Raw genomic sequence first — 21,944 nt, 5'->3', positions numbered from 1 at the left:
CCCTGAGTCATCACATGTTGCTTCCTGCACTGAGGGAAACCATGATGAAGTGCGTAGGAAAGATTTATTTTTATGGTACACAGCAGAGCCGCGGCCATAGGGAGCCTCCACTATAGGGCCATCAGGACCCTCTTGACGGCCCGGTCCTTCTTCTTCTTCTTGCGTCGCGACTCCTTGACTCGCTGCGAAGCCTCCACGAACAGCTGAGTCTCGGACCGCTGCTCGGCCCTGTCCTTGAGGTGGCGCAGGCCGGCCAGGTTGAAGCCGATCATGTCCTGGAAACGCATTGAGAGCCTATTACTCCACCTGGTCATCCAAGTTACTTTAATCTTTCCAGGTCTTCCCTGTACCCTTCCACCTCTTATGACACCTGCATATTATCTGAGAAGAGTGTCACTAGAGAACAAAGGACAGATTTTACCTCTATTATGAATCTTTCGAACCCAAGCCTTCCCTTCCCCTCCACCGCCTCAAAGTCCTGCATCCAGCATTAGAAACAGCTGAAGGGCATGAAAAACAGAAATAAAAGCCTGCCAAGCATTGTTCCAGGAAAGAGAGTGCAGAGTGAGTAGCCAGGATCTGACCAAGCCTTTCCAGTTCCCTTTCCTTCACCTCTTATGCTGCCCTTTTTTTTCTTCTTTTTTATATTAGAGGAAACAGCTCAAGGGCAAAAAAAAAGAGGAAACAATAATGAAAAAAAAGCCTGCTACTCACTGTTCCAGCAAAAGAGTCAAGAGGAGTGGCCGAAAGATAGGTCAATTTCGGGAGGAGAGGTGTCCTGATACCCTCCTACAATTCCTGCATCTTCTTAAGGGGTGAATGACAGCCTTGACCTATTCTTGTATCCTTCTAACTCTTGTCTATCCTTTCCCTACACCTTTTCTCTTACCTCCAACTCCTGCATCTTCTTAGGGGGTGAATGACAGCCTTACCTCTTCTTGTATCCCTCGGAGCTACCCTGGCCGTTCCCTTCAAGTCCTTTTCCTAGAGAAGTTCTACGAAGGAATGAATGACGTACCTTACTTGACCCTTTTCAACCCTTCCCTATCCCTCCTCCTCCTCCTGCATCTTCTTAGGGGGTGAATGACAACCTTGACAACTTCTTATATCCCTCTAACCTACCCTGTCCATTCCCTTCAAGTCCTATATTTTCCTAGAGAAGTTCTACAAAGGAATGAATGATGTACCTTACTTAACCCATTCCAACCCTTTCCTATCCCTCCTCCAACTCCTGCATCTTCTAAGGGGGTGAATGACAGCCTTGAACTTTTCCTATGTCCCTCGAACCTGCCCTGTCCGTTCCCTTCAAGTCCTATATTTTCCTAGAGAAGTTCTACGAAGGAATGATTGATGTACCTTACTTGACCCTTTCCAACCCTTCCCCATCCCTCCTCCTGCTCCCTTACCTCCACCTCCTGCATCTTCTTAGGTAGGAGTGCCGCGAGGGAATGGATGACAGGCTTGGCGGTGGCAGAGGCGAGGAGCTGTGGCAGGTTGACTCTGAGCGCCATCACCAGCACCCTGGCCGCCAGCTCCACCGCCCAGCCCCGCCGCAGCAGAGCACGCACCACCACCAGAAGCTCCAGCACACGATCAAGTGGCAGAACCAGAATGGCCTCCTCAAGCTCGCTGTGAAGAGGAATTTAAATATGTATAGACCTACCGGCTTCTTGAAGACTCCTTATTTTCTTCTGTTCTAAGGAGAGAGACGAAAGAAGGAGAAGCACAAAGGAGAATAATGGATGTGAAGGAGAATGTGATAAAAGAGAGATGGAAGGAAGAAATGAACACAAGTAAACGGAAGATGGATATGGAAGAGAGTGAGATAAGGAGCAAGATAAAAGGGAAAACAGGGATGCTAAATGAAGAAGAGGAAGAAGGAGATGCATGTGTGTGTGTGTGTGTGTGTGTGTGATAAAGGAAAGGAAAAAAATAAATAAAACCCAAGAAAATGAAAAAAACGAAGCCGACGAAAAAAATAACCGGAAAAGTAAATTTAGAAATAAAAGAATAAAAACTAAAATAAAATAGAAAATTAAATACAGAAAAATAAAATACACCCCCAAAAATAAAACATCATATCCAATCAAGTAAAAACTGACCCCATAAATAAAATACCAATCCTCTCCCTACCTTGATCTGACCCTTCTGAGCACCTCCAACACCAGCCGCAGCGGGTCGGAGGTGTGGTAGACGTAGGTCATGAGGTAGTGTGGCTCGGCCTGGCCCCCGGACTCCACCTGCTCGCGATACACACCCAGTACCTCCAGGATCATGTCAGCCTGGGGGAGGAGGAGGAGGGGGAAGGATGGAAAAGAGATAGAGGAGGGGGAAGGAAAGGAAGAGGAGGAGGAGAAGGAAGGGAAGATATGGAGGGGGAAAGAAAGGAGGAGGAGGAGAAGGAAGGGAAAGAGATGGATTAAATAAAAAGGAGGAGGAGGAGGAGAAGGAGGAAGAGAAACAAATGAATCAAATGTTTTTTATGTCTGTTTAGCACTCTCTCTCTCTCCCCATAAATAAATAAAAACTCCAGAATAACACCCAGACAGCCAGCCGAGACCCCATACTCACTGCCTTCTCTGTGTGGTGTGTAGTGACGGTCGGCCTCACAGCTTGCGCACCATCCTCCCCTGGCAGCACCCGTCTCTGTGTGGCCGTCGCACCTCCCTCCTCCTCCTCCTTCTTCCGCATCTCCTCCTCGCGCTCCTCCTCCAAGACCAACGGCTCCTGAGTGCGTTCCCAGAGCCTAAGGGAGCGGTCCTGCCCCCCACTGATCACCCACGCACCTCTCGGACACACTGCCAGACACCTGCACCGGACACATATGGGAGTGATCATGTGTTATGTATGAAAGGGGAGTTATATATTTTTTTCTACTTTCTTACTTTATTTTACTTTCTCATGACAGTTCTCTTGCATATTCTTCCTCTTATTCATTTTTATCCTTCTTCCCTATTTATTGTATCTATCTCTTTCCTCTTTCCTTTTCCCTTTTCACCTTTATCTTATTCATTCCTCCGTTCCCTTTACCCTATACATCCTCCCTTTCTTGACCTTATTCATGTTCATTCCTCTTTCTTCTATTCACCTTCATCATCCCTTCCTTCTCTTTACCCTATTCACCCTCCTTTCCCTATCCCCTATTCAGCCTCCTTCACTGCCTCCTCCATCTCCAAGCCTCACCTCACTATGCCTGAGTGTCCCTCCAAGGTGATGATCCTCTGGAAGTTGTCTGCGTCCCACTGCTTGACCGTCCCATCGTGTCCGCAGGAGAAGAACATGTGGGTTTTGGGTATGAAGCGCAGGTCTGTCACGCCGCCCTGGTGAGCGTTCTTGAGTAGCCTGGGGGAAGGGAGAGAGAGGGAGGGTTAGCATTCTTGTCTAATGTTCCTTTCACCATTCCACCATCCCTTGCACCCCAGGCAGCCTAACCCCAGTGCTAGTACCTGCGCTGGTCCCCAAAGTCAGTGCCATATATCCTGAGGCTGGAGTCCTTGCTGCCGGTGACGATGAGGCTGCTGTCTGTTGAGAAGTCCATGCAGGTGGCCGGAAGGGACTTGCCATAGAGCTCGTGACACAGCTGAAGGGGCGGGAGGGAGGCTGGTCAGGTGTGTGCGTGTATGTGTGTGTGTGTAGATAGATTCCTTTTAAGTGACCCTTGAACTGACAGCCTCACACACATATGCACACACACAAAAAGTTTTAACAGTCCAAAATCAATAACTTCCACTGAAATCCCAAATCCATATACCTTGAATTTTTTTGGTATGTATCTTGCAGTAAACGGAAGGTCTATCGCATGTATCTTTTAAGGACTGACCAGACTAATGAGCCTTGAAACACTACATACTCTCTTACAATATGATAACTTTTTCTCTTATTTTCACATGTATCCCTTTTGCTTACTTTGAGGGAGTCGATGAAGTAGATGGTCTCCTTGAGGTCGAGGGTCGCCACCGCCAGGAACTTGCCTCCGCTGGAACACCTCACGCATGTCACCTGGTCCGCCACCTAGAGAGAGGAATGATAACTGAGGTGTGAGAATGAGAGGGAGTACAAGAACAGACCTTTCATTTAATACTAAGAAGGGGAGGGCAGGAATGATAACTGAGGTGTGAGAATGTGAGGGATTATGAGAACAGACCTTTCATTTAATACAAAGAAGGGGAGGGCAGGAATGGTACCTGAGGTGTGAGAATGTGAGGGATTATGAGAACAGACCTTTGATTTAATACTAAGAAGGGGAGGGCAGGAATGGTAACTGAGGTGTGAGAATGTGAGGGATTACGAGAACAGACCTTTGATTTAATACTAAGAAGGGGAGGGCAGGTGAAAAGGGAGGTGTGAGGAGGGGATTGAAAAAATATCATGATACAAAATGGAAAAGAAAGGCCCAGAAGGAGAAGGAGGAGGGAGTGATGACAGCTGAGAGAGGAGAATTATGATCTACTGTAAGAATGGAGAATGAACTAAAGATCCTTGATTCAATACCAAGAGGAGAGGATGATGGTGGAATAAAAAAGAGTAGAGAATGAAAGAGCAGATAAATGAGAGGAGAGGAAGATTAAGAAGGAAGATAAAGAAAGGAGGAGATGGAGTGAGAAAAGGATGAGGGAAGGACAGCAAAATAAAGTACTAACATCAATAATAAAGAATGAATCAATAGAAGAGAGGAAGATAAAGGAAAAGGAACAAGAAAGAAATGAAATGAGAATCGCAAAATCAAGTATAACAAAGAACAATTAAATAACACAGAAGACATCCAAGGCGAGAGGTGTTAAGAAGCTCCCTCTCTACACACCTTGAGGGCTCGGCTGTCCTGCATGAAGCTGAGTCTCTTGCCCTGGCCATTCTCGTCCTTCACCAACTCGAACTTCCAGAACTTGACCATCTTATCACTGCCGCCGGACACAAAGCCACGCTGAGGGGGGGGAGGGTCAAGGGGTCAAAGTGCATCAAAACACCTACCTCTCCACCTGAAATTGACCTCTCTTTAATTTTGTCTATTATGGGAGCGGTGAGTAGTGGGATTTTTTTTTACTACACTTTTTGTTGCCCTGTTGTAAAAAAAAAAGGGAGGGGAGTGTAGGTACTTTCATAGATGCATTGTAAATGAATGGACTGATTGACTGCGGGTGACGCAGCTGTTCCCATTCATATCCTGTACACACACCCTCCCTTTCACACATCCATTCATTCTCTTTTCCCTGATGCAACCCTATAATTCCTGCTTCTAACACCATCAAGCCTTCTTTTTTCCTCTTGCCATGTCTGTCCCCAAGCTCACCCCATCATTCTTTTCTCCTTAATGCCTTCTTCTTTCACCACTGGCATTTATTCATCATCTTTCTCTTAAACCAACTGTATTTTTAACCCGGTAGCAGCAATGGGCCAAATTTGTGGCTTTACCGTGTAGCAGTGACGGGCCAAATTTGTGGCTTTACCGTGTAGCAGCAACGGGCCAAATTTGTGCCATGATTTAAACCCCCCAAAATAGGTGATACATAAACTGATCAGAAATGCTTTGATACATATTATGAAATGGTTTGTGTGAATGATGATTTTTTCTCATTTTTCTCGCATTTAGGGGCCATTAAGAAACATGATCCCCGCTGCTACCGGGTTAAGTTCCTAACCCCACCAAGCCTTGTCTCCCTTGCCATGTCTGTTCCCAGGCTCACCCCTCATTCTCTTCTCCCTAATGCATACAAAACCTTTTTCTATTACCATTGCTATTTATTAATTTTCTTTCCCTTAAACTAACTCTATTTTTAAGCACTGTCCTCCCCCGTCTCTGAGTGGCTGTTGCACCTCCCTCCTCCTCCTCCTTCCTCTTCAGCTCCAAGCCTTGTCCCTCTTCCCATGTCCATTCCCAGGCTCACCCCGTCGTGTGTAAGTGCCACAGTCCACACGCCCGTATCCGTGGCTGTCTCGTCGGGTTCATGGGCCAGGATGTCCTCTAAAACCGTGGCCGAGGCAAAGTCGATGAGCTGAAGGTGCCCCGAGCGTGTCCCCAGCAGGGCGTGACGATCCCCGGGCACCACCACCAGGGAGGCAGCTGATCCGCACGGCACTGTCACCACCGCCTGCGTGTCGCCTCTGTGGTAGGATGTGTTATTGGGAGTTACTGTGTGTGGGGGTGGAGGGATGCAGTGAGATGATAGAAGGGGAGGTAAAGAGAAGATAGAAGAAATGAGAGAAGATAAAGGGGAGAATATGAGAAGCTAGAATGATGAATCAGAAGATAGTTAAAGGGGGATATGAATGAGAAAGTGAATGGGAAGATTGAAAAAGAAGGAAAAATGAGAAGATCGAAAAATTAATATGATAGAAAAAAGGAAAATGAATGAGAATGAATGAGTAGGAAAAAATGAGTCTGAATGAAAGGAGAGAAAAGAGAATGAGAGGAAAGAGGACTGAAAGAGAGGAGGAGAGTTAAAAAGACAGGAAGGGTATTTTGAGAAAGGAAAAAAAATGAGAAATACAGGAAAGGCATTTTGGACCAGAAATAAATAAACTACGGACACTGAGGACACAAAGGAGGTACACACGACACTCACCTGTTCCACACCTTGAGGGAGTCGGCACTGGCGGTCACCACCTGGTCGCTGAGGGAGGTGAAGGCCACCGCCCGCACCTCTGTCCTGTGACCTGGGCGCCCAAACACATTGACCTGCGCACGGATGGAGGTAAATGAAGCTGAAATGAAACTGACCCTTGCTTCTTCCCCCTCATTCTGTTCTCTTAGTAATGGCCTATATCTCTCTCATTATCTTAGTGTAGAAAGATTAATAACCACTAAGGAATATCTCTCTTTTTGTAACCTCTTAACGCCTTGACTGAGGATTTCCTACAAGAAGACCTCACCAAGCTATAGGAATGGACCAAGTGGCTGCTACAATGCAATGAAGAAAAGTGTAAAGTCCTGCACCTTGGGAGGGGATATCCAGCACACCAATACCACATGGGAAACACTCCACTATCCACCACAGGGGCAGAGAAAGACATGGGAATGTGTGTTACCAGGCTACCAGTGAAGGCGAAATCCGTGCCAATCGCAGTGGACGGGTTAACTGAAACTGACTCTATCTGACCTCGTTCTGTCCCCTTATGAATGACCTTTATCTCTCTCCTTAAAATATTGTATAAAATGAGGTCAATTTCAGGTGGATATGTAGGTTAAATGGTCCATCTCTCACTAGACACTGCACTGATACACTTGAATGATAGATTTTTGGATAGTTTGCAAGTCATATTTTTTTTATAATAGCACTTAGTTTGTATCTAGTTAAGGTAGTTAGTTGTTAAGTTGTCACCCTACATTGTCAATTTTGTAATCTCTCTCTTATATTATTATTCTCAAAAAAAAAAAAAAAAAAAAAAAAAAATTTAAGGAATATCTCTCTTTTGTAGCCTATTAACAACTCACTGGTGTTCTCTCTGGTTCCCTCTTGGCATCCTTGGCACTGAACTCTGAGGTGAGGAGTGCCAGGCTGTTGTCATTGTGCAGGGCCGCCACACGCACCATGCCGGACCTCTCGCTCAGGACGTCCACCCCCAGGAGCTTGTTGGCGGCGCGGAGACTTGGCAGCTTGCGGATTTCGTCGGCGAGCTGCGGTGCCTCGGTGGTGATGGTGGTGGTGGTGCTGCCCTCTCTATAAGGTAAGATTTTGTAAGGGTTAAGACTATCACAGGAGGGAGTGTTATATTTAGCTTACAGACACTCCTGGGTGACCTAAGTGAATGAAGTTCCACTCTGAAAATATAGATAGAAGATTGACAGAGAGGAAACATTGTGGTGGAAGTTAAGAGGTAGAAGACTGTCAGTGTGTAGCTTTCCTTGTCTGGGATTTATGTACAGAAGGGATTTATCAAATAATATTTTCTAAGACTGTCAGTGTATAGATTTCTTTGTCTGGGATATACACATACAGAGGGACTTAAAATATTTCCTCACCTTGCCCTCTTGCGTTCCTTCCTTCCCCTCTTAGCAGCCCTGGCCGCCACCTCCTCGTCTGTCAGGATAGCAAACAGGTCCACGATGGGCCCCTTACCATGGCAGGCCACCACACGCCCGTCACTCTGTAGCCCACACACTCGGTCGCCACGGGAGCGAAGAACACTGCCCAGCCTCACCACCTCCAGGATGCTCTGTAAAGGCAATAGTGCTTGTGGAAAATGAGGAATTGACTGCTGTAGGATGTGGTGTCTTAGCCCCTTAGATGTGGATTTCCTACAAGAAGACATCACCAAGCTACAGGAGTGGAGTAAAAAGTGGCTGCTACAATTCAATGAAGAAAAATGTAAAGTCATGAACCACTAATACCACATGGGAAACACTCCACTATCCACCACAGAGGCAGAGAAAGACCTGGGAGTATATGTTACCAGGATACCAGTGAAGGCGAAATATGTGCCAATCGCAGTGGACGGGTTAACAGCTGCAGGGAGTGATGTCTTAAGCTTGCTACAGTCCGTCTGGTGATAGTTAAATCCCAGACAAGACTTAACAGCTGCAGGGAGTGATGTCTTAAGCTTGCTACAGTCTGTCTGGTGATAGTTAAATCCCAGACAAGACTTAACAGCTGCAGGGAGTGATGTCTTCAGCTTGCTACAATGTTCAAAATGTCTTTCCTGTTTTTCTCACTTTTCTATCTCATTTTTTCCATCTTCTCATTCATTTTCCTCTATTTCTATCTTCTCATCCATTTCCCCTTTCTCTATATCATTCATTTTTCTCATTCATTATTCTAGCTTCTCATAATCCTAGACAAGACTTAACAGCTGCAGGGAGACTTAAGTGCATGAGGTGACACTTTACTTTTCTCCCAAAGAATCTAGAGAAGCCGTTAAGAGGTCCATAGTGTCTTGGGGCTTTAAAATACACTCACAGCATCATCTTTCATCTCCTCATCTTGTTCTTGCTTGGGCTTCACCGCTCCCTCTGTGTCAAGCCGGAACATCTTGCTTGGCGGCCCTTCAGCTCCCTCCTCCTTCTTCTTCACCTCCACCTCCTCCTTCTCTGTGTCCTTGAAGTTCAGCGCCCACACTCGTAGCTCCGCGTCGCTGCTGCCAGAGATGAGGCGCGTGTCCCCCCTCAGGAGAACGAAATCCCACACCTGCGAATGACCAACACTGCCCTTACTCTGTTCTAGGGGGAAGGATGGTAAATATAGTGTATCTTGAGGTGGTACTGTGCCCTGACTAACTAACCAAAGATATTCAAACTAAATGGAGGTGATATTTCAATGGGATTTATCGATATAGGACTGGTGTGTGTGTGTGTGTGTGTGTGTGTGTGTGTGTGTGTCCGTCACCTCAGCCCTGTGTCCGGCGAGTGTCCTGAAGCAGTGGTGTGTCTCCAGGTCCCAGAGCTTGATGAATGTGTCGCGGCAGGATGAGACCAGCACGTTGCGGCTCTGCAGGAAGCGTATCCTCGTCACCTTCCCCTTGTGGCCACGCAGACGCACCATCCCGCGTTCCGACACCTGTGGGTGGGATGGATAGGCGAGTCACAGGTGGGATATGGACACTTTCCTTTTTCCTGCCTTACAGAGTCTCAGGTTGGGATATTAAAGGACATTTATCCATTTAGAATTTCAAGATAACCTTTTTCTTTAGTGTGTAACCGATGCATCTCAGCTCAAGGTGGTGGACATTTTTCCCTTACAGTCTCAAAACTCTTGTATTACAGGAGTTTCCACCAATAAGGCCAAGCAGAAACAAGACTAACTGCTTCCTTAAGGCTTGAGAGAAGAGGAAACATCAGAATGGAAGAGGATCATACTCTCATATAAGTGCTAACACCCAATGCAAGTTTTAATATATTTCCTCTGATTGACACATGAGTGATCTACCTCTCCTGTCTCTCCTCGCTAGTCACTCACCACATCCCAGACCACCAGTTCCCCGTCCTCACTCCCCGACGCCACCCTCATCCCCTGCGGGTCCCATCCCAGGCTTGACACCCCCCCTCGGTGGCCTGTGGAAGAACAAGTAAGCATGAGAAATATATAATGGTAATGTGGACAAATCCCTAAATAGATTACTAAACAGAGAGTTACAGGAGTCTTTATTCTTTGTTATGCTTTTCTTCCTGCAAAAATATAGTAGTAATGAGTATGCGTGACCTGTGAACTTTAGGGGCTGTCCGCTCATGAGGTCAAACACCACCACGGAGCCGTCAGAGTAGCCGGCCGCCAGGTGACTGTTGTCCAGTGAGCCAGGTGCTGTGGGACGAGGCTCCATCACCATCACTGCCCCGCGCACGTCACCATCAAGGGTCAGGACCTGGTATGGGGGTCAGGGAGGAGGGGTTGGAAGATATTGGTATACTTTTATAATCTTTACTCTTCTTATGTCTTTTGTTAATGCTTCTTTATTTTGCCATCAATTATGAACTTACCAATTACCATAAACACCATATACTTTAACAAATTAATTTCTAATGCTTCTTTACCGTTTATTAACTTGTCATCAATTATGAAGTAATACTTTCTTAATTTTGCCTTATCAGCCACACTCACCTTTGCCTCCCTCCTCAGGTCCCATATCAGCACACGCTCACAGGCGGGGGCGGCCAGGAACTTTCCCACCTGGCTGAACCTGGTGACGAAGCACACACACCTGCCCGTGCCCACCAGCCCAAACACCTGCCCGGGGACATAGCGCAGGTACTGGGTGGTCACCCCCATGACGCCGCACCTAAGGGAAAGGGTCGTTAGTGTTGTTCCCCGACAGGTGGACATACCTATCTTCTTTGTCTGTTTTATTCTTTATTTCTTATTCATGCCGGATGAATTTAAACTAACCCAACCTAACATAATCTACTTAACTGGGGGCTCTGCCCCCTTTGATCCCCTTAAAGGGGGCTCTGCCCCCCTCGACCCCCTTAACGGAAGATCTTCGCCTCCTTCAACCTCCTTAATGGGAGGACCACTCCCCTCGACCCCCCTTTTTATATTCCGAAAGTCATTCCTGCACAGCATTCAGGGACAATATAGAATCCATCGTGTAAGTATTAACCTCGCAAGGTGTGGCTGACCCTTCACCATTAGCAATGTTCAGACGTACAGGAAAAGGTCACGGACAGAAATAAGGGAGGCCCACACGTGTCATGGGCCCCAACAGGTGCCCCGTGCACTATTATCAAGATCAAGACCACACCTTTCCTCCTGCCGGCGAGCCCCTCCGTGCCCCAGCCCCGCCCGTGGAGCACACAGCGAGGTAACACAGCCAGGTAACACAGCAGGTAACACACGTGAGGCGCTCCTTTGCCCCGCAGCGGCACGTGTTGTGTTGCTGTTGTTGTTGTTGTTGCCTGGCTCGTGTTGACATGTGAGGAACAAGTATGAAAGTGTCCTCTTTTGCAGGCCACCAGTATTTCGGGCTCACATCACTACAGCAATGCAAAATTAAATGTCACACTCTGAAAATACAGCAGAAAATACGACTAATAAAGGTAAGATATTGTACATGCCTTATTATTTGTATATGTGAATTGAAGACAACCTTTGGGAATCACAATTTAATGACTCATACTTCTCAAAAAAACGTGATTCTATGGGTGTTAAAGGTAATATTTCATGATACTTTATTAATTCATACTATTTAGCCAGTAATATGACACGTACAAACCACAAATAACCACAAAATAGCCACAAATTCAAATAGAAGATGATTTACCAGGACTCACACTTCCCCAGAACGTGATATCATAGGTATTAAAAGCAGTAATTTATGGTATTTTAATTGCTCACGTTATTTAACCAGTAACATGAGGTACATAAACAAAAAATACCTACAGATTCCAATAGAAGATAGGTACAAATAACGAGAAGCAACCACAAATAAATCAGTAACTATGGATAATTATAAATAACCACAAAATAACCACAAAACAATCAGAAACAACCACGAAATAACCCAAAAATAACCCAAAATACCTACATTCAAATAGAAGATAGGTACAAATAACGAGAAGCAACCACAAATAAATGTGAACAACCATGAATAAATATAAATAACCACAAAACAACCAGAAACAACCACAAACAACCACTAAATCACCCCAAAATCCCCCAAAATAAGGTTTGCTGGGACGCAGATTGGTACAAATAACGTGAAACAACCACAGAGAAATACAAATGACCATGAATAAATATAAATAATCACATCACAACCACAAATAACCCCAAATACCTACAGATTCAAATAGCAGACAAGTATACAAATAACGTGAAACAACCCCAGATAAATACGAACAACCACGCAGAAATATAAACAACCACAAAACAACCAGAAACAACCACGAAATCACCCCAAAATCACCCCAAATCCCCTAAAATAAGGTTTGCCGGGACGCCTTTTCATCGCCATTGGAGTCGAGAGGGAGAGAGCAAGGCGGCGGCGAGTGTCTTTTAGAAACCTGAATAAATGTGTTAAAATCCTGCCGGCGAGGACGTGATAGAGCGAGGCAGCTGTCCCCTTCCTGCAGCTACGTAGAGGTAATTAAATGGGGCCGGGAAATGGGTGAAATAACGTGAAATAGGGTGAAAAAGGGGACATTAGCGGGCTGTCGGCTTGTTGGGCGTGTCTTGTAGCGCCCCACGACCGCTGTTTTTTTTTTAATGCCTCGTTCGTGTTTGTTTTATACCGTTTATTGTGTTTTATGGGTGTTTTTGAGCTTGTATGTGTGTTTGTGTGTGTGCGTGTGTATATGGGTGTGTGTATGTGCGTGTGTGGGGTTGGGTCATGTCATTCACATTTTTGTCATTTTTCGTGTTTGTGTCCATTTTTATCCTTGTTTGTGTGTTTGTTTGTGTGTGTGGAGGTCTCAGTCTCCTATATAACAAGTATGAGTCATTGGGTATATGGTATGGGTGGATATGGGTGTGGCTGTATGGGTGAAACGTGGGTGTGTGGAGGTCTCGGTCTCCCATATCAAAGGTGTAAGCCAATGGGTATATGGTATGGGATGTATATATAGTATGGTATGGGTGTGGCTGTATGGGTGAAACGTGTGTATGGATGTCCCAGTCGCCTATATAGAGAGTGTGAGTCTAAGGGTGTGGAAGGTATGGCATGGGTGTGGCTGTATGGGTGAGGGATACGTGGTCCTCTGAGATGGTTTGGACATGTAATGTGAAGGGCAAAGGGTGTGTTTGGATGTCTCAGTAGCCTACATAAAGGGTGTGAGTGTAAGGGCGTGGGTATGGTATGAGTGGGTGGGTATGAGTGTGGCTGAATGAGTGAGGGAAACACAGTGTCGACGTGGGCAACCACAATTGACGTCAGAGGTTGTAAACTCAACCGCTGGCTCTCGTTGACCAGACTTCAGACTGAACACATTTTCGCAAGTAGTAAAATTTTCAGTATCTGAGAAATAACCGTAACAAATCCCGGCCGACCACGCCAAAATTACCCAGATGTCTTAGTTTAGGATAGGGGTTGGGAGGCATTTAAAGGTAACTCACTGCCTTCGATTTTTGTTTGATGACTCCCCTATAATCTTTTTCACATTGAAACTGAATAGTCATTAGAGATATACTAAAAAGGACAACTAGTGAATTTTTTAGGGCAGCTGTTTTTCTGACTACACCTGTAGCTTGCATTTTATATCATACAATGAAATTAGGGTTTCGGTTAACAGCCTTTTCCTTTGATTTTGAAGATTAAACTTTTATATTTTTCTGGTCCGTTTTCCTTTGTTTTGCATGAATTTGCTAACTGTATCCTGTGCCAATCATATGTACACGGTAACTTTTTTCCCTTCCTCCTGTTCTAAAATTTGTGATTTACGCCAAAAAAGATAACGCAAATATTTAGTACGCAAAATTATTAGATTATTAGCGCTAAATTACAAAGTTTATGTCCGTAATATATCTATCATTACTCTGTACACCTTTACCATCCATCAGAGAAGTGGATTTGGATACATTGGGCATTGGAGAAGCTGAGGCAATTGACAGAAACCGTTTGAATTGTACCATCGACCGCCTAACCACATAAGCGATTGTGGAAAAATCTGATGCTAAACAGAAGACCGAGGACGATGGTGGTGAAGCACAGTCCATTCCTGCGTTCATACCGCCACCTCAGTACGTCTAGAGGGGTGCAGCGCCAGCCTCGTAGTACTGTATCCGAGCATTGCACTCAGGGGCTTCCTCACTCCCCGCCACATCTGCTTACATTTCCACCCCTGCGTCTGGCTTCCCCGCATCCAGCCAGTTCCTATCATATGCAGAAAGGGAGTCCTAGCTTGCGTATGAGGTCTTACAAAGTTGGGGCAATTAATGAGATAGATGAACCATTGCGTTTATATTCACTTGCCGTGTGCATTTCCAGATTGTTGTGATGTGTGTGTTTCATTCAGGCATTTGTTTTTCTTTATTTCTCAGCATTCCTTTGAATTAATTTATGTTGGTATGGTGTCTTAAAGCTAACTACTATTACCTTACATTCTTCTTATGTTTTTCTTATGTGCTTATGTTCCCCTATTGCCTATCGCTTCATTGAGTCTTGTTTTGCTGTGATATTTTCTGCATTCTTCTAAATAAACTGATGTCATTGTGGTGCTTAAAGCTTACTATTACAACCATACCTAGTGCTTACATTCTCCTATTGCTGTCCACACTTCCACTCCTTCAGATACCATGTGTGTGCTTTATTTAGTGTTCTGCTTTGATATTTCCCAGTGTTCCTCTAGATAACCAATGTCTGTGTGGTGTCTTTGAGCGTACTACTGCAACTTAGCGTCTGTGTTGGCCTTCGTAAATGTTATTCTGATGATTTTTGTGAGGAATAAAGCGATGAACGGATGAGGAAGAATTTGATGTTTTGCACCTACATGTGAAAAGGAAAGAAAACAAGATTATATAAAGAAAAGATGAAGAAGAGAGAAATGAGATAATTTTAAACCTAACAGCTTGGAAGAACTAAAAGCTAACAAAACAACAAATACACATAGTACGGTAGATAATTTATAGAGAAGAAGAAACAAGCTAATTCAAAACCTAACTTCTAAAAATCATACCAAAGAACATACATACATACTCATACATACATACTCACAGCTTGAAAATACTAAAACCACACCAAAGAACATACATACACACTTATAATCATATGCTCACTCACTATCCCACAAGACAAGGCTAATAAGTGATGAATAAGCCTTAATAATTTCTTTGAGTGAGTGTAGTAGAGTGAAAACCTGACATAAGACTAGACCCACTTCTAAGGCTTCCCTGCGGTGGTGGTGGTGGTGGGTGCTTCTCGCTAGGACAGATTCAATATCACAAGCTTCATAATGTCTGTAGTAATAATAAATGTACTGTTATATCAAAGCTTGTATCTGTATCTATCTATCTATCAGTGTGTCTGTGTGTGTATCCTTGAAAAAAGTAAATTGGTATGAGTGTGTGGTGGTGGGGGTGAGTTCGTTAGTATGTGCGCTGGTTAGTGTTTTGGCAGAGAGAATGCATTTTTTCGTTTGGCTATTCAGTTAGTCAGTTAGTCACTTGGTTATTGGTTAGTGTTTTGGGAGAGAAATAATACGATTTTTCGTTTGGTTATTCAGTCAGTCAGTTAGTTAATCAGTTACGGTAGTCATTTGGTTATTGCATTGGCGAGGTCTTGCAGCATACTTTTCTCTCAATAGGTATTCTGATGCCTATTCTCTCCACCTCCTTTCTTTTGTATATCTGATCTGTTATTTCTTCAGTTTTATTCTACTATTCAATCTGATTTTTGTTTTTTATATTCCATCTCTTTCTTCTCCCGCATTCTCCTTCTCTTCTTCCCCCTCCTCCTCCTCCTCCTCCTCCTCCTCCTCCTCCTCCTCTTTATTCAGAACACGAGTGGCGAAGTCCGTAGCAGTATATTAATTAAAAAGGAATGAAAAGAAAAAAGTCAGTCGTGAATCTACTACTAATATTTTTTTCTTCTATATGCAATTCTAAACCCTTTTGTATGTGTGTGTGTGTGTGTGTGTGTGAGAGAGAGAGAGAGAGAGAGAGAGAGAGAGAGAGAGAGAGAGAGAGAGAGAGATGCAAGCAATCACTCCACAAGTAGCTGTTGCAAGGCTTACAAGTAGGCTTTCCCTCCTCCTCCTCCTCCGCCTCCACATCATGCGGTCACCTCCCCAAGGCCCTCTTCCTGCATGTTCTACTTAGTGCATGACAAAGACACCCGCCCACCTCTCTCTCTCTCTCTCTCTCTCTCTCTCTCTCTCTCTCTCTCCCTGTTTTTTTCTTCATTTGCTTGTTTAAATACCTTGCTTCTTTTTCTTAGTTTTCTACGTCAACAATTATGAGAGAGAGAGAGAGAGAGAGAGAGAGAGAGAGAGAGAGAGAGAGAGAGAGAGAGAGAATGATCATGAACCCGCTGATCTCTCACTCCTTATCTCCAGGCCGGCAGGGATGAACGCCAGGGAGAGAGTGACACACGTTCTCGGGGCTCAAGATCCATTAAAGAGCTAAGCGTTCCCTGAGCTGTATTAGACGTTCTTTAGGAGACGGCTCTGATGGGATTGTGGTCCATATTAATGTTAAACGTATTCCCTAAGGCCACAGAGAGGATTAACGGGTCTTCATGAGTGATTTCCCCGTTCAAGGTGAAGAGGTCGTGTAAAACTGTCACCGGAATCACTAAACAGTCCATGAGAATCCCAGCATATTTTACGAGAGGCTCTTCAGACAGGCAAAGTTCTGAGGCGCCGAGCAGAAGTCGTGTCAAACTATCACCAGGATCTCAAAACAGTCTATGAGAATCCAAGCATTTTTTACGAGAGGCTTTTCAAACATGCGAACAGAGGTGGCGTTACATTTAAAAGAATATGCTGCAGAAGTCGTGTCAAACTATCACCGGTATCACAAAACAGTCTATGAGAATCCCAGCGACTTCCACGAGAGGCTTTTCAGACAGACAGAGTTCAGAGGCGCCGACACGTTTAAGAAATACAGGCTTGTGTGTGCGTGCCTTGACCCGTCGTGCGCTGGATTTGATGTTTTTTATTATAATCTATTAGGTGTTGATATTTTGCAGGTGGTTTTAGTATTTATTTTGCTATTATGATATTCGTGATTTGGGTAGGAGGCGTTTTTTCTGCTAATAGGATACCAGGGAGAGAGAGAGAGAGAGAGAGAGAGAGAGAGAGAGAGAGAGAGAGAGAGAGAGAGAGAGAGAGAGAGAGAGAGAGAGAGAGACTTTTCGAATACATTATATTGACTCATGATAAACTTGTACCCTTGAAGTGTGTGTCAGTCAGCTTGCGATAGTACGATAAGTGTGTGTGTGTGTGTGTGTGTGTGTGTGTGTGTGTGTGTTGCGAGACCTACCTCCCGTTATCTAGTTATTTGCAGATTTTTGTTGGTTTTGGTCTGTGTGTGTGCGTGTGTGTGTGTGTGTGTGTGTTGAGATGTGTTGGGAAGCACTTGTCGCTGTTGCTCCACTCGCAACTTTTATTGAGTTTTTAAGCCATGAGGGTTCTCTCTCTCTCTCTCTCTCTCTCTCTCTCTCTCTCTCTCTCTCTCTCTCTCTCTCGTGCAGAAGCAACAACAGTCTCGCTCATGAACACATTTGCTGCGCCATGCACATGCGTATACTTCCGTGTGTGTGTGTGTCTGTGTGTGCGCGTGTGTGGGAGGGAACATCAGGCGCCGGCACACACAACGTTTCTGCTTAATTTCCATCGGGTAAGGGCAAGCTTGCATCAGGTTATCAGGCAGGCAGCGCGGTACGATCACCTGCTCAGGTATACCAACACCGACTCGCCCGCCCGCTAGCCCGCCCGCCCGCACGCCCTCGCCTCGCCCCAGCCAGACTCATGGCGGAGCCCAAACCAAGCATCCCATAGTCCAACTCTTTAGGGCCTTGGAATCAGTCATGGCGGGCGACGCGGCTGTCAATATTGCTACTGGGAAACGTGGCGTGTCAGGCGAGGGTTAGTGCCGGGGTGCGTGTCTTGCGCGTGAGGAAAAATGTAGGTAATAAGAGCGGCTGTAGCGGCTTCGGGTAGGGGAACCTTAGGGTGGGGCAGCGGCAGCAGCAGACACCCCTACCACCCCCATCGCCGCCGCCGCCGCCGTCCACTCTAGAGGGATCACAGTTGCCAAGAGTCGTCGTAATACTCGCACTGTGAAGATGCGGTGGTGGTGGCCCCTCGCCCGCCCGCCCTCGCTGTGACGTAAAGGGAGAGAGCGAGAAGGGGAGAGGGGGGGATAGGACGGGACGTAGGATTAGGGTGAAGATGTGTTCGGGGGTGACCTGTGGTGGGCGTTTGTGAATAGCCGGGGCTTGATTAGGAGAGAGAGAGAGAGAGGGATGGTGTGAGGAAGAGAGAGAGAGAGGGTGGGGTGAGGTGGGTTGGGCGTACCGTCAGCCCTGAGCCAACCAAGCCACCAGGCACAGCAGCAGCAACCGAACCGAGCCTCAGCCAGCAGCGACACCGAGAGGCCAGTCAGTGTGGAGTGAGTCGTGCAAGGTGGAAGACGTGTCAGACTCCTTCCCGCTCCTCCAGGTGGCGTCCGTTGGCATCCCTTTCATTTATGAGGATATTCGGCCCTTGAGTGCGTCCCAGCGTGAGGCGGGGAGGTGATATAGAGGAGCGGAGCCTAGCGCGGCTTGTGTTACCCTAGAATCGGTGCCCCTCCGAGGAATTACGAGCCCCGAGTGTGCTTGAGTGCGTGTGTGTGTGCGTGTGTTGTGGCACCAGCACCACCACAGCGTCGGGTTGAGAAGACAGAGAGAGGAGGGAGGAGGAGGGGCCTGCAACGATACGAACGGTGGTGGGTTGCGCCTATTGTCCCGTAACCCAACCAAGTACAAGCCCACCACCCACGCCACGACCACTACCACAACCACTGTCCACAACCCCACCCTCTTAACCCCTGTCTAGCCTCTGCAGCCCTCGCAAACAGGTAAAGGGATAGACAAATTAGCAACACACACACACACACACACACACACACACACACACTCGTATACCTCAACCAAATTCAAGTTCCACCAATGCCCTAAACCATCCCCAACCTTACCACCCTCTCTACCCTCGTAAGCAGGTACACACACACACACACACACGCGCAGAGGTTGTTTACACTATACCAAGACTTCGTTAGCGATTGCAATGCTTTTATATCCAAGACTGACTGACTTAGTGACGCCAGGCTTATATATAGCAAAGAGGGTGTGTTTGCTGTTTACTGAGAGAGAGAGAGAGAGAGAGAGAGAGAGAGAGAGAATCTTCACCATTTTCGGCCACGCCCTTTGTGTGTTAGTTTGTTGGTTTTCTTTTGTTCTTTGTCTTTTTTTTTATTTTCCTTATATGTGTATCACCTGTATTATTATTTGTTTATTTATTCTCTCTCTCTCTCTCTCTCTCTCTCTCTCTCTCTCTCTCTCTCTCTCCAGCGAAGTATAAAAAAAGGGATGAGCAGTGAATCCTGACCTTTCTCCCCCCCCTCTCTCTCTCTCTCTCTCTCTCTCTCTCTCTCTCTCTCTCTCTCTCTCTGTAGCGAAGTAAGAAAAAAAAGGGATGAGCAAGTGAATCCTGACCTTTCCTTTCTCTCTCTCTCTCTCTCTCTCTCTCTCTCTCTCTCTCTCTCTCTCTCTCTCTCTCTCTCTCTCTCTCAAGTCATTCCCTTTAATAATCTCCATTTGCCTTCGTTTTTATTTCTTTTTCTTCTTTTTCAATAGAAAGGAAATTATAACCCTTTCCTCCTCCTCCTCCTCCTCCCAGTTGTCTCATTACCCATAATTCTCTCAACCAGGCAAAAGAAATTCCTCTCTCTCTCTCTCTCTCTCTCTCTCTCTCTCTCTCTCTCTCTCTCTCTCTCTCTCTCTCTCTTCTTTCCTTTCCTTTATTTTTCGCTTTCTTTCTCCCTTTAACTTTCTCTCGCTTTCTTCCTTCTGTCTTTCTTTTTTTATTTTCTTTATCTTTCTTTCCCTGTTTCTTTCTCTTCCCATCTCTCTCTCTCTCTCTCTCTCTCTCTCTCTCTCTCTCTCTCTCTCTCTCTCTCTCTCTCTCTCTCTCTCTCTCTCTCTCAGTAATTGTCATGGGTGGGTATAATTAACTTTTTACCCATCACCATTATTAAGGTCACACTGCCTTCACTGTATAATACGGGTTGGATTGCCGAAGACTTGATGGGGGGACTAAAAATAGATGAATAATAGATAATGATAGGGAAGGAGAGGGGTAGAGAGGGATGGGAAGAGAAGGAAGGAAGGAGGAGAAGGAAAGAAGGGAGAGAAGGAAGGAGAGGGGTAGAGAGGGATGGGAAGAGAAGGAAGGAAGGAGGAGAAGGAAAAGAAGGAAGGAGAGGGGCAAAGAGGGATGGGAAGAGAAGGAAGGAAGGAGGAGAAGGAAAGAAGGAGAGGGGCAGAGAGGGATGGTAAGAGAAGGAAGGAAGGAGAAGAAGGAAGAGAAGGAAGGAGAGGGATGGGAAGAGAAGGAAGGAAGGAGAGGGGCAGAGAGGGATGGTAAGAGAAGGAAAGAAGGGAGAGAAGGAAGGAGCGGTAGGGGAAGAGAAGAAGGAAGGGGGAGAAGTGGAGGATGGTTTAGATAGAAGGGTAATGATAAAGATGTTTGTGAAGATAGATGTAAATAGTGATGTAAGAAGGAAGAAAAACAGTAAAAAAAAGGAGAAAATTCTCTCTCTCTCTCTCGTCTGGTTTCTATTTTATCAGTCACAGTTTCTAGTCCCGTTTCTTTCTTTTTCTTCCACTTCTTTCATCATTATTGTCATTACTACTACTACTACTACTACTACTACTACTACTACTACTACTACTACTACTACTACTACTACTACTACTACTACTACTACTAGTACTACTACTACCTATATACTTTCTACAATCGTCAACCCAGAGCCACACACACGCGCGCGATAATTTGGCAGCCACACCTTTCTTTCTCTTATTTTTTTTATTCCTTACGCAAGAGTGGAACATTTTTTGGCCGTGTTCATTTTTCGCTTTTACTTCCTTGGCTCGTTCTGGCGTTTCCTGTTTGTAGTTAAGGCGTTCACATGTTTATTTTTGGTTTATTTCCCTCTACGTCACTTGGTATTAATATTATTCCGTTCTTTCTTTTTTATTTTTGGAGTATGTTCATTTTCGCTGCTCCTACGTTCAGTCTAGCCGCCTTATGCCTTTCCAGTATGTAGTTGTTGTGGTTTTTATATATATTTTACCTTATTTCCTCCACGCCATTTGGTATTGGTATTCTTGGTATATTTTTTTCCATTATTTTTTTGGGTGGTGTTTATTTATCGCCCCTCTTACGAATCGTGCTTATAGATTTATTTTATTTTTGTTTGTTTTTTCATATTCTACTTCGTCGGTGTTTGTCTGGTTCACTTTCCATTTCGTTGGCGTGTTCAATTCTCTCGTATGTGTTTCTTCAATAAATTTCTACTGTATTTACGTTTTACTTCCCTTCGTTTCTTCATTGTACTTCCAAATTCTCTCATTCTGACGTTACTTTCACTCTTCAACCTCTTTTTCACTTTCCATTTCGTTGGGATGTCCTTTATTCAAATCTATCGTTTCTTAATTAATTTTCTACTTTAATTATTTTATTTTTCTTCATTTCTCTACTTACAAATTCAATCCTTTCGACGTCGCTTTCAGTCTCGTATTTCTTTAGTAATATCTACCTCATTTGTGGTCTATTCATCTTCAATCCTTCATCATACTTTCAAACTACCTTTTCAGCATCACCCCCAGTCTCTTTAGTCCTCTCACGCCTCTAGCATTAAAGGTTTTCCGTTTATACACCTCACAATGAATACATAAAACCACCTTCAACCCTCCGTCATCACACTTCCAGCAGTTAGTTTTCGTCTCCTGTCCGTTGCGAGTCAAATCCGAGGCCGTTGAGGCGGGGGCGGGGAGTGTATATACCTGCCCCATCACCCTCATCATCGTCAGCATCA

The 21,944-nt window shown here is 45.2% G+C and overlaps 2 protein-coding genes across 3 annotated transcripts in view; one reads left to right on the top strand and one right to left on the bottom strand.

Annotated features, from left to right (window-relative positions):
• Positions 1–47: 47 nt before the first annotated feature.
• LOC126999554 (WD repeat-containing protein 3-like) lies at positions 48–11,349 on the bottom strand. The gene is made up of 18 exons (XM_050862299.1): positions 11,167–11,349; positions 10,527–10,704; positions 10,131–10,290; positions 9,888–9,982; positions 9,318–9,488; positions 8,892–9,119; positions 7,958–8,151; positions 7,430–7,655; positions 6,561–6,673; positions 5,883–6,099; positions 4,802–4,921; positions 3,907–4,011; positions 3,447–3,580; positions 3,184–3,342; positions 2,572–2,809; positions 2,134–2,282; positions 1,407–1,629; positions 48–275 (listed from the first exon to the last, which is right to left on the bottom strand). The coding sequence occupies exons 2-18, from the start codon at positions 10,692–10,694 to the stop codon at positions 111–113; spliced, it is 2,865 nt and encodes a 954-aa protein (XP_050718256.1). The 5' UTR covers positions 10,695–10,704; positions 11,167–11,349; the 3' UTR covers positions 48–110.
• Positions 11,350–12,353: 1,004 nt separating this feature from the next.
• Positions 12,354–21,944, top strand: part of LOC126999556 (protein hu-li tai shao-like) — a 72,127-nt gene continuing 62,536 nt past the window's right edge. The window contains exon 1 of one of the 2 annotated variants that reach the window (XM_050862302.1): positions 12,354–12,506. The gene's annotated coding sequence lies outside the window, so the exon portion shown is untranslated. Of the gene's footprint in view, positions 12,507–18,376; positions 18,921–21,944 lie in introns of those variants that run through there. The other variant, XM_050862303.1, reaches the window with a different exon arrangement.

The sequence above is a fragment of the Eriocheir sinensis genome, chromosome 16 (genome assembly GCF_024679095.1).
Source record: "Eriocheir sinensis breed Jianghai 21 chromosome 16, ASM2467909v1, whole genome shotgun sequence".
NCBI classification, from domain to species: domain Eukaryota; kingdom Metazoa; phylum Arthropoda; class Malacostraca; order Decapoda; family Varunidae; genus Eriocheir; species Eriocheir sinensis.
Note: the sequence above shows the minus strand (reverse complement) of the source record. Positions and strands in the feature narration are given on the sequence as shown.